This window comes from Cydia pomonella, chromosome 6 (genome assembly GCF_033807575.1).
Source record: "Cydia pomonella isolate Wapato2018A chromosome 6, ilCydPomo1, whole genome shotgun sequence".
Classification (NCBI taxonomy): Eukaryota; Metazoa; Arthropoda; class Insecta; order Lepidoptera; family Tortricidae; genus Cydia; species Cydia pomonella.
This window is the reverse complement of record NC_084708.1, coordinates 16584024-16604059: the sequence shown is the minus strand read 5'-3', so window position 1 is coordinate 16604059 and position 20036 is coordinate 16584024. Positions and strand designations below refer to the sequence as shown.

Here is a 20036-nt window from a genome sequence, read left to right as displayed (position 1 = left end):
ACAACCGACATTTATTATTAATTTGTTGAGAGTAATTATACTTCTATGTACCTACTAAAACATAATCAATAGGTAGGTAATTATAGTTTTCCTTCCTTTTAACCCATGCTGTTAATAGCACAAAGACACGGAAAGTAATGAAACTAGATTATGGTTATAATGATTATTTTTGTTGTACAGGTGGAGCAGTTGAATACAGTCGGTAATGGGCACGCGGTGAGCCTCGCGGGACTCCAGCATGACGGACGAGCGGGCACCGAGCGCGGGCGGCGCCAACGCCGCGCCGCAGCACAGGAAGGGCCACAGGTCTGTCAACCATTTGTACATCGATAAGGGATACATGGGACACCACCAGCGATGGAAGAGCGGTCACACCACAAGAAAGGGCACAGGTCTGGTAGCAATGTAAATAATAGTACATTATTGCAGAGGCCGGGAAACAGCAATTCGTGGATTAGTTTCGATTTCGCTTCGCGTTATCCGACAAAGAAAACGAATCCACAAATTGCTATTCCTGCCGAGGTATATATAGTGCTTTTCTCCAAACATGCGAGGAAATAAGGTATTATAACATTCAGTAGCATTAAATATTCGTTCATTCAATATAATTGTGCAAGTCGAACCTATACCTCAAATTTTATATACAATATATGCCCCTCTGCGGCGTCTAAGAAAAAGGTACTCCTGTCAATTAACAGATTACTTCGAGTACACTTTCGAATGTCGAGTAAACAGCAAAATGCACACACTTCATCTAACTATACTAAAGTAAATTAAGATTCACATTAAAGGCAGAGCGAAATAATTAGCTTTATGTGATTATAAAACACTTTTCAACTATTCCACTCAAATTTAAACGGTTAGCTCTAATTTTAAAGCTTAATACAAATTTAGATTGGCCTGTTTCAAAGTCAAATAGCTCCTAATATAATCATAAGATTGTTCCCTCGTGAGGTGTGAGAGTTGTATCTGTCGTTTAATTATTCGAAAATCGTTTAACTTTGTTCCTGTTGTGTCAAATTTGCCACACTCTTGAATATATTATATTATCAGTGTAGCATACATAATCGTCGGAATGTTGACAGTTTTATTGTGTTGTTTTACTGCTTGCCTTACTTTTCGATATGATTGAATAATTATATTTTATTTTGTGAATTTGAATAATACTTTGTTTAAGTTTATTGATAGATTAGTTAAATATCCTTGTGTCTTGTTTATATAATGATATTTAGGTACGTAGGTATGCCACGTACAACTTTGTCAACGGCAACAGTAAGGCGAGTCTATATGTAATTGCATAGTCCCTTTCACTCTCGACTACATAAGTGTTTTTACTTTTTATCTCTAGAAATATTTACTTAATCATATGTACATTAAGTTTTTCGTGGAAAGGCCCGACTGTCTTTCCAAATAAATAAATATTATTAAGAAATGCTTACACAATGAGGGCTAACGCGTTTAATTTCGCTAGTGTAGTCTGCTCTTTAAAAAAGTCAAAGTATTTTTGGGGCTTTTGTATTGCGTATTTTCACTCCTCATTCATAATTGTGGAAAATCTTTTTTTCTATTTTGATTATTCATACCAGTATAGCAAAATTTTTTGAGCTGTTTTTCTGGACCACCATCTATACAGTGGCGTCAAGCACAAGAGCGGTAGCCCTCATTTACCTACTTTTAGGTAAGCTCCTATCAGAAAACCTATTCTCTCGACTATGAGCAAAGCTACTCGTAGTATCCAGTCTAACTAGGCCTTGGGATTCCTAGGATAAGTTCTATATAGAAGAACACACTTCTACTGGTTTCATCTAAGGCGAAGGGCTCGCTAAGCGCTTATGAATCACCCAGGGCCGTCATCTCGTTAATCTTGACATCGACATCTGGTCTCTGAGGGCCTACCGCGAACCACGTTCGACGTGTTGCCTCCCTATCACGCTTACGTACGAATTTACGAGTGCGACAGAGAGGCAACACGTCGCACGTGGTTCGCGGTAGGCCCTCTGATACTGTTTACCGGTTTCCTGACTTCAGCAATTTTACAGTGGACACTATCTCTGTCATCTGACCTTGTCGTCGACATTGATTATATATTTTTAGATTATTTACCAATACCAACACTTCAAAAGAAGAATTCATGCCTGTAGCTAAAGGCATGAATTCAATAAAATGAAAATCTTCGAAGTCGAACACTTAAGGCATTATTTTGATTTCAGCGACGGTATCATGGTTCCATTTTTATCACTTGTCACTATACCCATCACTTTCGCGCTTACATACTTGTTAGAACGTTACAGACATGGCGTTACAAATGATAAAGAACTGACCATCTTAGGGCTACTGAAGTACATAAAAAAATCCGAATGTTATGCTAATGTGTGAAGTAATTGAAATACATGGGGCCGAATGAAGAGCTCTAAGTTTAAGCTTCCGCTTGGCACCGTGTTTCGGAGACATACGTTAATAGTTAATTACAGATTATGTAGTTTTTGTCTATTTTATATAATTAAAACTAGATAAGATACCTATATGTCTATCTTGTACTCAAATGAGTGGCAGCGACACAAATTGATAAAACATACGGCTTTTTTGGCCCCAGCCCGTACATAAATTATGATCGTATATCACATTAATCACATTATCAATTCCTTTGTTTCTCAGAAATGTTCTAAATTTAAATTTAATTAAGGTATCGGTTATCGATAAAGTTAAAATTACGATGCACCTACAGATACAGGTTTGTTCATATAGGCGGTTAGTTTATCGTTTCTGAATATATTATAGGGAGGTTATGTTATGATATAGATGTAGAAACAGGGGCGTTCGAGCGTTATTCTGACTTCGTTAAATATTCAATTCCGTGGAAAATGTTTTATGCCGTTGCTAATCGTTAACTGTGTGTAATTGATTAGGTTTCATTTCACGGCTAAAGTTCCAATATACCTACACATACTGTGTTTTTTTACACTCGTGTATGGTATCGAAGGTCTTTGCTTTTAGTCTTAAAACAAAAGAGACAAATTAACCGCTTATTATAGCAAAATTATTGGCAAAGTTAGACATTTTGTAACTAAATACTAATATGAAATCACAAATTTAATGTTACCGTTTAGGCGTTCATGCATGCGGCCTCATTCTCATTTAAAATGGAAGCTTTTTTTTTGTATAGGGGTCTAAATTATTTCCGTTGTCTTGTTTATTGTCCCCAAAAAATGTGACAGAGTGGAGCTTTTTCTCATGTAATTTTTTTATACCACGACGGTGGCAAACAAGCATACGACCCGCCTGATAATCTACTTACAGCTAGAAAGACATACAATAGCACTAGTTTTTTTATTTATTTGATAGAAGACAGATACGAGCGTGACAGAGTGGTCAGAAACAAGACAACGAAAAGAATTTTGAGCCATATAGATTATTTGCCAAAATTGATGAAAGTCATTAACTCTAGCTAGTGTAGCGCTCTCTCTATCTCATCTCTTAAATTTATTTTGGGAAGCAAGCTAAAACTCCAGAAGACGAGACAGTGACAGCATCAATGCCATCAATTGCCTGTTGACGAATTCCACACGGGCGTTTACCTCGGTTCCGAGCTTTCCAAACGTAATTCGGCCCCGCCGAGAATATAGGTGAATGCAAAGCGATGATAACGATGAAAATAATAATACTTACTGCCGCTTTAAACATACACCGTGGGCTCGAATACCCCGACAGATTATAAAGGTGTATTCTTGACGGCATTTAGAGACTAAAATGTGGTACCTACAAAGTTATCTGAAATTGGTCTTGTTTTAGAGATAATGACAATTCTTGTGAAAATTTGATTTTATAATCACTCAGTGAAAAACGTCTTTTGGCTGCCACGCTGCCACTATGTGACTTGGCTTAGAGATACCTACTGATTACATTTTTAAAGGAAACTCGCAATTTTTTCTGTAAATAAAAAAAACTTTCGTTGTATGGTTATTTTTTGCCAAAATGTAAAAAGAAATAACGACCCGGACCCGGATATTGTTGTTTTGTGGATATTGTTTTGGACCGGGTATGTCCTTAAACTACGTCCAAAAGAGAGGTATGGGCACTGTGAATGTCATCTCGCTTTGTGTGGTAGGGCACAGCACAGCGGATGTCATTCCAGATCTAGAGCAGAGCCCAACTGGGGAAGTACCTCCACCTTACAGAAAACCTATGCCAAACAACACTAGACCCTACTCATAGTGTTGTGTTCCTGCCGGTGAGTAAGGTTGCCAGAGGTCAACGAGGGTGCGGAGTGTTAGGGTCGGCAACGCGCATGTAACACCTCTGGAGTTGCAGGCGTCCATAGGCTACGGAAACTGCTTACCATCAGGCGGGCCGTGTGCTTGTTTGCCACCGACGTTATATTTAAAAAAACGTGTCGTATACAAAAAACACACACTTTTTTTTCGAATGACCTCGGGAATGCATGATTAAAATCTACCAGGTTACTCGATCCCACGGTGTATAAATGAAAAGAAATGAAAATCTTTATTTGTAGGCAACTATTGGCAGCCATATAAAGATAAATATCTTAAGTATAAAATATTAATAAAAATATAAAATACCATATTATAAATGCGAAATAGTCATTTGTTTCACAAGGGTCAAAGTTGTTGTTTAACCTCTAGTGCTAATATTGATACCCGAGCAAGCGAAAGATTCCAAAATTTAACCACGAGCGTAGCGAGTGGTTTGAAAAATTGAATCATGAGCGTTGTGAGGGTTTCAAGGCACGAAGGTTTAACAAAATTTGCCACCGAGTGAAACACAACATTTCTCACCACACCAACAAAAGGAAAAGATAAACTGTAATATATCAAACAAACCAAAGTAAATTAATTCAAAATTAATGCTATTAAATATTTATCATTCAAAATAATTAAAAATATATATTTAAAAGTCAATTTTACCAGTCAACATAAGAAAACAACTCAAAATTTGCATTTGATTACTTTGCCCCACATGTGGATAAAAATCCAAATTTCTCATCAGTTTTTGAACAATCAAGAGAGCCTTTACCAGTTGGTGTGGTGAAAATAACTATGCCTGTCTGTTACCTCTTCAAACCGCTGAACCACTTCAAGAGCTAACAAAATTGCGGGCAGAAGCTAGTTTTCTTATAAATTGTCAAATAGGTAGGTATGTACTTATATAATTGTATGAGATTCGCAATGCTTTACTGCTAATGTTGATATGCTTAATGCGAAAGAAATATGCATGTGCTGTTTCCACGTGAACATTTTATCGTATACCTAATACCTATACTATTACGGTTTATGCTACACAGTGAGTCACAATTGTCATTAAATCAATTGATGGCTCAGTATAGGTTTGCAATTGAATTATCTAATCTGTGCATGTCTATCTAAGTGTCAACAATATTTATTTGTCCAGGAATAGATTAGATATTGTTTTTCGGAGCTACTGACTCATTTTTCTTGAAATTTTCCGAAACATACTCGCATTGTACGTTATACAGATGCTTTAAATATACTCCTTCAACCGCGCCCGCGCTTCAGCAAGACCAAGATAACGCATTAAATTTTATTGGGACATACTTGTCGCACTTTTATTAATTTCCTAGAAAGCCAATTGCATAATATCCTATCTATATTATCATACTATACTATACATATGACGATTATTTGTCATATGTGTAGTGTGTAGTGCTTAGTTAGGTAAAGTGTAACAATACCATGCGGATCAATGAGCCTTTTTCGTTTGATTGAAAGCTACTGAATAGATAAATACGTATTATAGGACCTTCTTATACAAATTTAATAAACCCTAGGTAAGCTCAAAAAGCTTGTGTTGTGAGAACTCAGATAACAATATATATATAATATACAAATACTTAAATACATAGAAAACACTCATGACTCAGGAACAAATATGTGTGCTCATCACACAAATAAATCCCCTTATCTTAGGATTCGAACCCAGGACCATCGGCTTCGCAAGCAGGCTCACTAACAACTACGCCAGACCGGTCGTCAAATAATAAGCATCGTAATATTTGTGAAGGAGCCGAAATAAGTCAAAATGTTGACAAATGCATCCTCAAGACGTGTATGTAAGTATAAGACTAGGTACGAGTACTTACATTGTAACATGAGATCCATGACGCCGCCGCCACGTGTATCACCGCAGCAACCGAGCCACCGGCCCCTTACCCGATAACTCATCGCCGTATCTTTGCGACACCTGGCCCACATTCACATCTTAATCGGGCGATATCACTTCAGACAACAAAACACGAGCTCTACTCATTCTGACATGTTTAGTAGGTACGCTCCTCGAGCACGCGCGATACGCCTTTCAGACAAGAACTAATTTGTAGGAACAACGCGCTCAATTATGTGCTCCAAAACTATAAAACCTGTGTAAATAAGAGTGTCCAATTGCGAGTGTTCGTTGTTACAATAACTATTCATTCGTATCTCGTTCTCCTTTGACAATGACGGGAAAAACAGCGGATCAACTACGTTATTTGTTACACAGGTACTCATCTCCGTGGGGCTTAAATGCATTATTTGAACTTCCATTTATGTTTGCTCCGTTTTTAATACGGAGCATATTGAGGAAATGATTCTATGTCAACGACATGTTTACAGTTTTGCACCGTATGCCACTGTATTAAGGCGAAACATGTGAACATATTTTTGACTTCGACTATGCAATTGTCTACTGTACACGACGATTAACAGAAGCTTCCCACAGTTATCTACCTACTTTCCACCATTAGGTACAGTTAAATATGTGTATTGTAATGTAATATTATAAATAATACAATTACTTCGAAACGATATGATCTGAAATTAAGTGTTATGAACAGTAAAAACTGTTAGTGTGCTATAAAATTGCTATTCGATAACATATAATGTCAGTTAATGCATAAATTTAAACTTTATTGCAAATAAAATGTCAACGAAGACTGATAAAATGTTACCCTGACCATCCAGTAAGTACTAATAAGGAATTAAGGACATGATGATGGCTCCGGGTTTTATATTTAAGTATGCTAGCGTCCAAAGAATAATGGTACACAGGCCAAAATGCGTATATAACGTTATACCTACTGTTTGATCAGGAGGCAAGAGTCAATGTACGCAATGACGGGACTCTACGCGGAGTCAAGTGGTGCGGAGGCCGACGACGCCGGGCCCGGACCGAGCGCAGCGCATCCCCCGCTCCCGGCGCACCCGCCGCGGGACCCCGTCAAGTGCCACAGCCGGAACCCCTCGGCCGGCATATGCGACAGGTATGTATGCACTTCAAACACATTCTTTACCCTATTTCAAAGCTCTACAGATTACAAAGCAGACATTGATGTCATATAAATAATTTTCATAACTGGGAAACCACAAATGTCCGTGAAGTTCAGGACACTGAAGGCTGAGATTCACTTGGCTTTGATGTGCAGGCAGGCGTACCACCACACGGTATTACATTTTATAATATCTTATAAGGCATCTTCAATAACCAAGCTCTTTGCAAGGTTCTTTGAAAATATTGTGTTTTTAATATGTGGTTTCTTTACAGAGAACGCGAGAGAGAAAGAGAGAAACCTCACCAGTTATTCCCAGAAATTTTGGACATTCCTCATGATGCACGCGACTGCGGTATCTTATCATGGAGGCCGCTATTCATTCAGAGATTTTCTAGTATTAAAGTAAGTTTTTAGTGTTACTAAACATTAAAAATTTAATCATACACCTGTTGTACAGTCAGCAATCCTATTTGCTTAGCACCTTTGCATACAAATCTCTATGCACTGACTGTACCTACGATCCTGGAATATTGTAAAAGGTTAAATCAATACTATTAAACTTCGACTTCACAAACATATACATACATATTCACAAACTCTATAATTCGTTCGTATTCTCTGTAAAACAAATTATCGGAGTCATAAATTTACGAGTAATCAAAGTATGTATTTAACAAGACGTGTTACATGGGTTGAAATGTATATTATGCAAACTTGTATCATTATTTCTTACTGCAAATATAAGCCGCCGGTATCTTGTAATTTTACTTTATTTTGATGCTTGACTTTATGTCAAGAAACTCGTCGAAATGAGTACAAACAGCTCTTTCAAGAAATGTGCTTAAATTAGTCAACTCATATGTTTAAAATCGATCACAACGCAACGACTATTTGATAAGTTACCTACATACTTCTACTAGTCAACTAAAACCGCAGACATGCCAAGCTGCTTAAAAGACTACTTTTTAATAATATTCCATTTGCAGGTATTTGTATTTTTCCTCTCGATCCTCGTGACGCTTCAACAAGCGCTAAGCTCCGGCTACATAAACTCCGTGATCACGACGATCGAGAAACGGTTCGAGATCCCGTCGAGCCTCTCGGGGCTCATCGCGAGCAGCTACGAGATCGGCAACGTTATTACCGTAATCTTCGTGTCGTATCTCGGCAGTCGACGGCACATTCCTGTTTGGATCGCAGTCGGTATGAAATTCTATGAACCCATTATCCCATTGAGTCTCAACGCCAATAGGCAGCGAATAGTCTGTTTTTGTTGCCAATTTCTTTATTACTAGTAATAGAAGGCATTTTTCAAACCTACCGAAGTTTATTATGTTTTTCGGCACTCATTCGATTATGCTAATATAAATTTATGGCTTATAATATACCTGAAAATGGCTGAAATGCACCTCTGTATTCATAGTTTGAGAAATGATACCATTACCAGTATTTTTTTTTAATGTGTTCAAACTTTTAACTTGGCGTTTAATTATCCAGGTAGATATTTTACAAGGCCTACTACTTATACCTACCTCTCGCGTTGAATGATGGTCCCTATGACAGTTCATTTTTATATGGAGTAGCTGTCGCGTAAATTTTTTTGTAGAATTTTTTGGAAATTTTACATAACGTAATAAAAATGCGATATTTTTTTTCGAATTATTTTTTAATTTAAGCTCAACCATAAGAGGCTTGAACTGTAATAGGAACGCGACGCGAGAGGTTTGACCTATGAAAGGAAATTGGACAGATGTTAATATATAGATATACTCCTGGATAAGTAAATGTTCTCTAGTTAAGTTACTTATAATAATCACAATCAATCAAATACCTAAAAGGACTTATCCATTTGTTTTTTAGGTGCGGTAATAATGGGCATCGGTTCGTTAGTATTCGTGGTGCCTCACTTTATAGCAGAAATTAATAGCGAAATGACGGTAAACAATAAATCAGCCGATAATATATGTTACCGGCCACCGGAGAAGAATATTCTAGCTCAAGGCCTGTCTCCTAATAACTTGAGGCCGGAAAATTGCATTAAGGTAAGAACTTTCCCTCTCTTACGAGTGCAAGCCCCTTTATTTCGAAACAGTGCATTATTTTCTTTTTATCAAACGCATTCATGTCATTATTATCGTTAAGTACTTAATTAGAAAACTAAGTTATAATCGTTCACCAAAAAAGAAACAACTTTTCTATATAGGATTGGACTGCCAAGAGAAAGTTAAGAAAAGAAAACATCTATATTTATTAGGCACCTCGGCCCTACCTTATAAGAATCGATAGATTTGTCTCAATTTAGGAAGTGACATTGGGTACGCGGTAAGGCAAAACCGCCTACCTATCTAATAAATAAGAAATCAAATATAAATAACTGGCACCACTATCCAATATTTTGGGTATCCTGTATCACTTAGCAGTCGGGACGGGTATTAGCAGTCTTAACTCAGGAATAAATATTATAAACAGAGCTCACCGAGCACGTTCCTGCCGGTGATGGTGTTCGTGGTGGCGCAACTGCTGCTGGGCTGCGGCGGCTCGCCGCTGCTAACGCTCGGCACCACCTACGTCGACGACCACGTGCGACCAGAGTCATCCAGCATGTATATAGGTACGTTCTCCTAGGTTTAGAAAAACTTCAATAGCTCACACACCTTGCTGCCTTCAGCGACGCTCTTAACTTCGCTTCTACTCAATCTAACAGCTTGTCTAACGATTGATCGATAAGAAGCATACAGTGTTCCTAGATTTCGGCTACCGATTGCCGCTTCTTGTATTACCAAGGAGAAGGCACCACAATTCTTTAAAACGGAATCCGGAACGTAATAGGTATGGAGACCAATATGTTTATTTACTTAAACATGCCTTCACACGCTCTTATATCCTCGAGCGAGATGTTAGTTTAATATTCACGTCATAAAATCTTTTGTCCGCTACAAACATGGACGAAGCAACGGTTTAAGTACAGTACAGACAAACAGATCAGAGACCAAAATAACTGATTCTGTACACCTGGTTTCATAACGTCATTACGACGCGTTCATCCTACATATTACATATGATAGGAGCGAGTTGTCCGAATACTTTGACCGTGTTGTAAAAACGAGTTCGGGGTGCGCCGTGGCTCATGTTACTCCGTATAAATCGCAGTTGGGGAACAAATTACAGCTAACTTCGCCATTTATCCACTGCCATAAATCGTTGACCTTCTGTTCCCTTCGACCTTAGAGAGGTGGCACTATATTCCACGGCTTTATTGTCATGCCTTGACTAGTGCCGTGTGCTCGTATAACCGCACTGCTCTGCCATTTACTAGCAGACATAAAGAAGTTCGTCGAACCTTGTGGCCAGATTTGCTTTATTAATTCTATCCTGTCTCGCCCCGAAGTACATAAATCTCTCAATCACGCTCGGTTGGTAAATTCGAATCCATAGATAATTATTATTAATTTATCCACTTGTCAGCTCTTTTATACGATGTTTTTATTTTGTTTTAGCACTATTAATATTACTTTCACGTCCCACACGAGCCCATTACATCCATAATGGCAATATAAAAGAAGCACCCGTCAAATTAGTTTATTGCTTTAGTACTTACTTTGTCACTCAAACTAATTTGCCGCAGTGAAACTGCCGCAGTATTGTTCCGACTTACCAAAGTACTAATATGATAAGGAATTATCCACGTAGTCCCTATTGCGTTTGTTTTGTATGAATTAGACTTGCAGATTCAATTTGCTATTGAAGAGTTTTAGTGTCTATTGTTTATGTTCCTGGGTTTTATACTAACTATATACCATATAACTTTCATTCATCACAAGGAATAAGAAAATAAAATTACATGACTCACTTGAAAAGTTCTAAATCGACATGATGTGTAAATAAAATGTTTTTGGAGTTACATTGCCACGTGCCGTTATTGACATGACATTAAGCCAGATGTGACTAAAAAACAGTCGAATAAAGGATCCTCATCTTTTTTCGGTAGTCTGTTAAGTCATAATTCCTCCTAATATGATGTACCTAGCTCGGAGGCCTCAGAATGGGTACATCAAATCTTGAATTCTCGCTGGGGTCGTTACATAAATACGCTACCGCTGAATCATGGATGTGGGCTGTCGTAACTCGTAAAACTGCAGGACACATTTAATAAATGAAGGCTGTTGAACCCGCACGTGCTATTCTTGCGTGTCTTGACAATTTATTTTTATTGACATATACAATGATTACATAATATTATTTCGGCTCTAGGGAGAAATAAAAAGCAGATGCCTGTCTGTTGAATGTAATTTAAATGCATGTGTCATTCTTATTGATAGCGCAGCCTATGAATACGGAATCCAATGCTTACCTACTTGGTAGGTACAATGATGATGTTTTTTTTTTCCGTAAGCGACGACATAGTACATACGTACAAGTACAAGTATGTACTATGTGTCAAGTGTAAAAATATGGGTGTACACATCTCACTCAAAAATATGTCCCATAGCATCTTATTCCAGTGTAATAAGAGCGTAGTACCATATTTATGAGACGATTTATTCGATTTAATAGCAGTTCGACTATTACACCGAGCTTACTTTATACCGTGTGTACAGCAGTAACTATAAAGATATTAACCTTATACCGAATTCTCTAAAACATTACTGATTGGATTGACCTAACCTTTAATCCAGATGGCGTAATTTAAGCTGCAAGTCCTATCATCTGTCAAGACCTTGAAGACGCTTACTTATTGTAACTGCCCGTATAGCTATGTCATTCACCGTAAAGAACATTTCATATGTTGCCGCTGTTCAATGGAAATGCAAACAATAAATATCTTTTTAAATATGCAATAAGTAATCGTATAATACGCTCGTCACTATTAATCGTCAAATACAAGGCAAATATTTTAGGCTAGGCGAGGTGCAATATGTCATGTCGTGAATGACGCTCCCCACGGCCGTGACTAACAAACTTCACGCGCGCCCTTGACCTACCCACCACTGCCATCAGCTCGCCGGAACAAACTTAGGCCTTTACGTATACAACAGTGGAACCATCTAGCATTACTCACTTTTGAAAGCAAATATACTTTACAGTACATATGGGGCTACTTTATAGCACTAGTGCGAGAAGTAGCATATTACGTTACTGTGTCGAACATTTAAAGGGCCATATGTATTGTAAAACGTTGTACGATACATGTGCGAATAGGTAATTCGCAACTCGTGTCGATTTAAAACACTCCCTTCGGTCGTGTTTTAATTTATCGCCACTCGTTTCGAATTTCCTATTTTTCGCACTTGTATCGTAATGTACTATTTTGATGAATTAATTTTAACAGCGCCACCTGGTGAGTGAAATTAGAAGGGTGTGAATGAGGTTGAGAGGTCGTTTGAGAAAATTAAATTTTTTTAAACGAATTTAATTAAGTCCGAACAGTATCTCCAAAACGGATGTACCAATTTATTACCGGTGTTTTGAAAAATAATTGTAATACACGGCATTTGTGATATAAGGTTTTTTTTAATACCTTACCATACAGTACCCTTTTGAACCTAGAGTTGTTCAAAGAAACAAAGTTGTTCCCTTTAAACATTGCATATAGAGGAGAATTTTTGACCGCCGTGATACGGCTAGTGGTTATGGCATATGCCGCGAATGCAGAAGACACTGGTTTGATCCCCAGCCCTGGGCACTGGAGGTCTTCTTCTTTTCTTCATTTGAAATCGATTCAATACTAACAATGGTCAATCTGATAGTTCGTAAATATTATTTATGGCACATTATTCGTTAACTTTTAATAACATAACCTCTGTTATATATATTTTTATTATCAATATAACATCATGTTTTCGCATAAAAAGAGTTACTTAATTTTAAGGAAAAAGTAAAATTACACAAAATACCTAGTCGTAGTCCAAAGTAAGGCGGTGGCAGCCTGAATATACTGAATATAAATAAACCGGCATATTATTGTAATTAATATTTATAAGCATATACTGTATATTATAGTATTTTATGCAACCGTTGTTTAAGAGAGGTCAAAAAAGGCGAGTGGCGTGAGTAACAATTTGAGGCGAAGCAATATCCGTAATTATCATGTCAAATGACAATGTTGTCATAGCGACTTCAAGTTCAAATTAAAATACAATTGTATAATGGATGTAGATGTGATCACACACGCAATCGAGCTGTAGAATCAGTAGTATACTGTATACAAATTACAATTACATCAACTTCAACCCAAATATTACTGAGAGATGTATATCAACAACAATTACTTTTAAGTTAGGACTGTCGTGGTTTTGTTTTTAATTATATTAGTGTCCGACCGACGAAGTTTCCGTTTCACTTCGGCTTCGGCGTAAAAATACAAAGAATCATGTTTTTGCTGAAGGTTCGGTTTCGGCATAAAACTGCTGAACCTTTCGCCCGCGTTCGCCCGCGCCGAAACTGTATTTTTGGTAGTGTCCGACGAAAGTTTCGGTTTCAGTTATAAATAGCGCATACACATATCTGGGTAATAGCACAGATGGGATGAGGCAACTTCTCTTAATTCGACTAAAACAAATTTACTGTCAGGGTTTCCTAACCCTGACAGTAAATTTGTTTCCATTGTGTTGTGGACCACCTCCCACTATTTTAGCGTCTCCCGAGAATCGTCGTCCAACCATATCTAATGGCTGCTGCTCGACGCAACGTTGGCGCAACTGCACAGCGACGCCATTTTTCCTAGCGCTGACTAGACGCCACTCAAAAGCTCCAACTGTGACCGCTTTTCCTCGTAAGTGGGCGTAGGCGCAGTAGCCCCAAGGGCGCATTTGTATTTGTACCAACTGTCCTTACCATATTGTTTGGATTATACATAGTAATCTCTCAATTCCAATCTAAAATCAATACGTACTGGGAACCTTTCATATGTAACCGAAATCGATTTTTACTCCGTCGATGTATTGCGACTTTGCAATAGCACCGAAGCGAAGGGTTTTAATAAGGCCCTACAGGTGCGGCGCGCTCAAGAGACGCTTGAACCGTCTAGAATGATCCATTCCCGTTTCCTTTCCGCCCTACTTTTAATGTGAAGGACACTTACCTATTCTTAGACTTTCACAAGGGTCATTTATATTATAAAAGTAATTGTTCAAAGACGAAAGGTTCTTGTTTAGAGCAGACCTACCTAATTGCCATATGAATGGAATATGAAGCGAATACTGGAAGCCGAACACGCGATACCAGAAGCTATTACTTTGAAAAACATTCCTAGCGTCGAGGACAGGGTGCGGCTAAGATCTATTGGGATATTAACGTTTTTTTCTATTGAATTATATGTCTCTAGGTTCTATTAAATATATCATTATTGTGCTAACCAAGCGTTTTTTTTAGTTTAATATATTATTATGTACGTATTGTCTAAAGATGTCATAATTTCGTTTTGTCAAATTAAAACACAACCTAGCAAACACTAGCTAATCTAATATTTTTTTGACTTCATATAATTTTCAAATTCGTAATTAAGATTTTAAAAAGTAATTACATGAACTTCGAGAGTACATACCTACTATTCTTGTTCAACTTGGCATTTAGAAAAGCTGAGCCCACCTAGAGCCTGCCGACCCCGGCTTAGAGCTTTCAAGTTTAAGGACCGTGCCAGAATGATAGTGGACAACTGGAAAGGTGCATTTTTTAAATTCTGAGTAATATATAAAAATAAAACATAAAATAAACCAAACTTTAACATCCTCTTAATAAACTATTTTTAGGAATTCACTGTTAACTACTTATTTTGCTTGCAATCTGACTTTCTTTTTTATATTCTTCATCAGATTTTGGACGACGAAGTCCGTCACTTTTTCTGATGCCCTATTCCACTTTTTCTTGAAGTCATTGACTGACGTTGCAGCTTTGTCATTTTTTTGTAGGTGCCGCTTCATTATAGCCCAGTATCTTTCAATAGGCCGGACTTCGGGGCAGTTAGGCGGGTTCATGTATTTTTGAACTACGTCCACTTTGTTGGTTTTATACCATTCTAGTGTGACCTTAGAATAATGGCATGATGCCAAGTCTGGCCAAAATAAAGTCGGTATCCTGTGCCTTTTGATGAAGGGTAGCAGCCTTTTCTGCAAGCACTCCTTGCGATATAATTCGGTGTTCAAATTTTCTGTGGTAAAGAATGCTTTAGACCGCATCCCGCATTGACAGATTGCCTGCCAAACTAATATCTTCTTGCCGAATTTCTCAATACAGATGGCATTATCCTTTTGATTAACCTTTTTACTAGCGGGTACCGTGATGAACTGGGGTCCTGGTAAGGTTTTAAAATCAAACTTACAATATGTTTCATCGTCCATTATTATGCATAGCTTTTTTTGGTTAGTACAATATCGTAGAGTTTTCTAGTACGTTTTCGGACAGCTGCCGTCTGCTTATCATCTCGTTTGGGCTGTTTTTGTTTCTTGTATGTTTTTAAGTTACACCTGAGTTTGATTCGCTGAATCGTCGAAGACGACGTATTGGCTTTTTTCGCGGCGTCTCGTACCGAAAGGGACGGTTTTTGTAGAAACATCCGCATCACTTTCTTCTCCAGTGACGAGTCCCACGTACCTCGCTTTCTGCCAGACTTAGGCAGATCTTGTAAACTAGTAGTTTCACCGAACTTTTTTATTAATTTGTGCACACCTGATGGACTAACGTTATACTTTTTAGCGAGTTTTCTGAACGTCATACCCTTTAATTTGCACCAGTCGTCCAAAATATTTTTGCGAACTTCTAAGTTTATTCGTGCCATCTTGATAATGCATTAGAATTTAAACTGGTATTTGTCACTGTCAAAAAATACACTTAACTGGCCTTTATAAACGACTAAAAAGTTTTACTCTTTGACACAGAAACAAGTATTTATATGATCATAAAGTTGTCCACTATCATTCTGGCACGGTCCTTAAGCCTCGGCAGTCGAGATGAAATGTTACACTTCCTAGTATGGAGTACCTACTCCTTTCTGAGTCAGAAGATTTTAAATAACTTTTGATATATTGACGTAATGTAATGACCCATAGAATGTATAGATCGTGTCATTCACGACGACGCGTGCCTCGACTCATATTGCCATGTTAGTAAAGGTTAGATTAGACAAATCTGCGCATCATCGTGGATGACACCAACTATAACGACTAATCGAACTGCTATTGCTGCTATTAACCAAATCAGTTATTGCTCAATGTGGGTGGGCTCAGTTATCGCTCAAGCTTTTTGTCACGAACAGTCAGCTAAATACTCAAGTATGCATTATTTAATTAATTCAAATACTAAGCTTTAACTTTACAATATGTAGATAGACCTGTAGGCCTAGCACAGGAGGGGCGCGACAGTATCTCTCCCGCGAGATGACTACCTGCCTTGTTCTAACTGTATTCATTAAAGAGGAACGGGTAGTCTATCTCGCGGGCAAGATACTGTGCGCCACTCCTGTGCTAGCCCGGCTGTATATTCTCGATCTTAAATAAACCTTTACCTCGCTCAGAACACGTTCATTTTTTCGAGTATTCATACGTATCAATTTCTTAAATGTCAGCACACTCAGTACCAAGCACCTACAACTCCAAATAAAATCCATAAAACTGCAATATTTAAATCTAGCCCGAAGTTCAAGGTCCACGGTGAAATAACAAAATGGGTGAATGCAGCGGCGGGCTCACGCGACGCCCGGGCTTGGCCCATCAGTCATAGATATTTGTTACCAAAGCCTGCCGCAACGACGAGCAACACTGACCTAGTTTCAGCCGTATGTCTAGAAGCGAATCGCAGCGCTGGGCTGTTCAAATCGCTCATTTACTGCATAATCTCAGGCTTACCAGTATAAGTATGATCTTCTTATTCACGGATGTACAGGTCAAATTTTATTAGATACTTGTTTACAGCCGAGACGAAATGTTTCGTGAAGGAAGTAACTGACTAGCTGCATACATGCTCCCTCGATGCCGTCTGATTTGCTTCATAAGCTTCGTTTTGTGCATTCACCGCGGTGGTTTCCTTTCAGCGCACCTGCTTCAATTATTTGGAACTTGTTTACGCTATTATGAACGCGGTTTTATAGCAATTAAATCATACGGACACATGGTTGAATTGAAGTATGTACACATGTTTGATAGCAATTTTTTATTGATGTTTGAACAGGAAAGGGAATATTTTATTAAACAAACATACTAAGTATTTTATTGAACTTTGTCTTGTTTAACGGACTGATGACAATGAGACAGAGACTATGCATTCATAGTTTTTGGGTTGATGCATTCATTATCATAAGAATGTAATGAGTTAGATTCTTAGGTTTGGGAGTTATACTCGTATGAAGCTAAATATCGTAATATTCAAACAGGGGCTCTTTTCGAAATAGCGAGTATGAGAGCCGTAATTCCAAAAAATCATACTAAATATAAAGCGTAAACTAATTAATAGAATCAGGCGTTACTTTGCGGAAATCCATACTAATTGAAACAAAAGCATTACTATGCTGATCCGCGAAAATATAACGTGCTAGTCAATCAGTGCTAATCCGTTATACTTGCGTATTTTTACATGACATTTTTTCAGGTGTGGGACGTCAGACCGTCAACATCTCCAGCATCGCCTGAGGATGCCTCGTAGAGAGGCGAAACACGTGTCGAGTTTCGTACTTTTGGTGGGTTGATATATTTATTTGCGTATTTTTTTTTGCGGTGGGAGGGTGGAAACATTAATTGCATGTAAAAATACGCAAGTAAGTATAACGGGTTAGCACTGATTGACTAGCACGTTATATTTTCGCGGATCAGCAAAGTATAATTTTTTGTTTTAATTGTATAGTAAACCGTGATGTCGTCTTCAAAATCGGTAATGACACAAGAACCAATAACTCCTGCAAAAGCTGCGTGAAATACGTCACTTTATGATCAGCAAGTGTGATAAAAAAAAAATATTTTTATTTAACGCCACTTATTCCCTTGCAGGATGTATGTACAGTATGGCTGCCTTCGGACCCGTGCTTGGATTTCTTCTCGGTGCCTATCTGCTCTCCTTTCACATGGATTCCTTTTCGGGACAAATTATAGAAATAGGTAAGTAAAAGCATACCAAGAATAGCGGTACCTACCTACCTACTACACTCATGAATATTTTATGCAAATGTTCATCATTTATTCATGAACTGTACAAACATCAATAATTTAAAAATAACAAACACGAAATGTCACAATGATAGATTATTTTAGTTATTTTAGGTTTTTAGGACGTTTATGAATAACGGCATAAAGTACATACGTGATTAGTACACAATTTTATACCTATACTAAGTACATGTTCGGTTATCAAATAAAAGCTGTATGAAGAATAAATATTGGCGTGGTTTGTGTCGTGTCTGGTTGCGTGAAGCGAAATAATTTTTATTCAGATTTTTAATCACGGAAGAGTTAATAAACCGTTTTAAACATGTTGTAACAATTCGATATTATGTTGAGTTAGAAAATAACGTAAGTATTATAAGCCGATTTTCAGTTTGATTTACGATAAGATTGCTACCATGTACATAATACAATGAGTAAGTTGAACCTATCAAATTAAATTACGCGGCAATATTGGCTATTATGTATGTGTTGTGTTGCCGCATAATTGAATTTGACTGGATAAATCTTTTTTGACAGATTAACTGTTGATGATCCAATATATTTACCACATTTTCAATTTTATAACATAATGTGATGGGTAAAAAAGTTGTAACCAAATTAAATGTAATGGCGCTAATCATAAACATCTGTGAAAACTAACATGCCGTTGATAATCGTGCGTCTCCCACTAGTTACCACCAAGTTGATACCGATGGTAACTATTTACTACTACTAGTGAAGAATATACATTATATGAAATTCATTATTTTAGATCAATACGACCACCGATGGGTCGGTATGTGGTGGGGCGGCTTCCTGCTCTGCGGCTTCCTCCTGATACTGGTCGCCGTCCCTTTCTTCTCGTTCCCGAAGGTGCTGGTGCGAGAGAAAGAGAAGATCAGGCTCGTGGAGAAAGCGGCCGCGGCTAGCGGCTCGGGGACCGCTAAGCCTCCAGTGAAACCGCCGTCCGATATAAAGGACACGGGCTATGGCAAGGATATAAAAGGTAGGTTGGTCAGTCATACTGTTTATCTGGCTTAGGCAATTCATGCCCTAAAATAGGATTACTAATTTAGATATGACTACGCCATTCAAAAAATATACTTTACATATTTGAAAGCGTGACAAGATTCTATTTGGCGCCGAGATAGTGTCGGTACAAGCAGGTTACATACAGCAATAATGTGCGTACTTTATATATATTTTAATATGTCAGTACCGGTCATGTCGACGACTAATTTGAACATTGATTATTGAAATGCTACGCAATCCTTCGTCCTTTTATTGATGTATATGTTTTATTGAACTGGACTGTGTACCACTGAAAATCTGCAACATGGCGAACATACAATTTTGTCTTGATAAATCAAATAAAGAATTAGCTATGCCTATTCACCATAACATGAATCTTCTCATGATAAAGTGAATGAAACGATCACTGACTGATGTTGTTGAGTCTCAATAATGTTTACAAACATTGCTCGCGCATCCTAGAATAGCTCGTCTAAGCAAACAAATGCATCGGCTCCTCTGATATTACTAACAAACAATTCGATTGTCTTGAGGCGGTGGTTATATCCACGTCTTACATTTTCTAATGCACTTATTGTCTTCAATAGCGTTTTATG

The 20036-nt window shown here is 37.8% G+C and overlaps 1 protein-coding gene across 1 annotated transcript in view; it reads left to right on the top strand.

The window, feature by feature from the left end:
* Positions 1-20036, top strand: part of LOC133519121 (solute carrier organic anion transporter family member 3A1-like) — a 76945-nt gene that overhangs the window by 44294 nt on the left and 12615 nt on the right. The window contains exons 3-10 of the mRNA XM_061853058.1: positions 181-306; positions 7103-7273; positions 7555-7684; positions 8269-8485; positions 9143-9324; positions 9752-9893; positions 18256-18363; positions 19181-19414. Coding sequence (XP_061709042.1) covers positions 239-306; positions 7103-7273; positions 7555-7684; positions 8269-8485; positions 9143-9324; positions 9752-9893; positions 18256-18363; positions 19181-19414 — 1252 coding nt within the window. The 5' untranslated portion in view covers positions 181-238. The remainder of the gene's footprint in view (positions 1-180; positions 307-7102; positions 7274-7554; positions 7685-8268; positions 8486-9142; positions 9325-9751; positions 9894-18255; positions 18364-19180; positions 19415-20036) is intronic.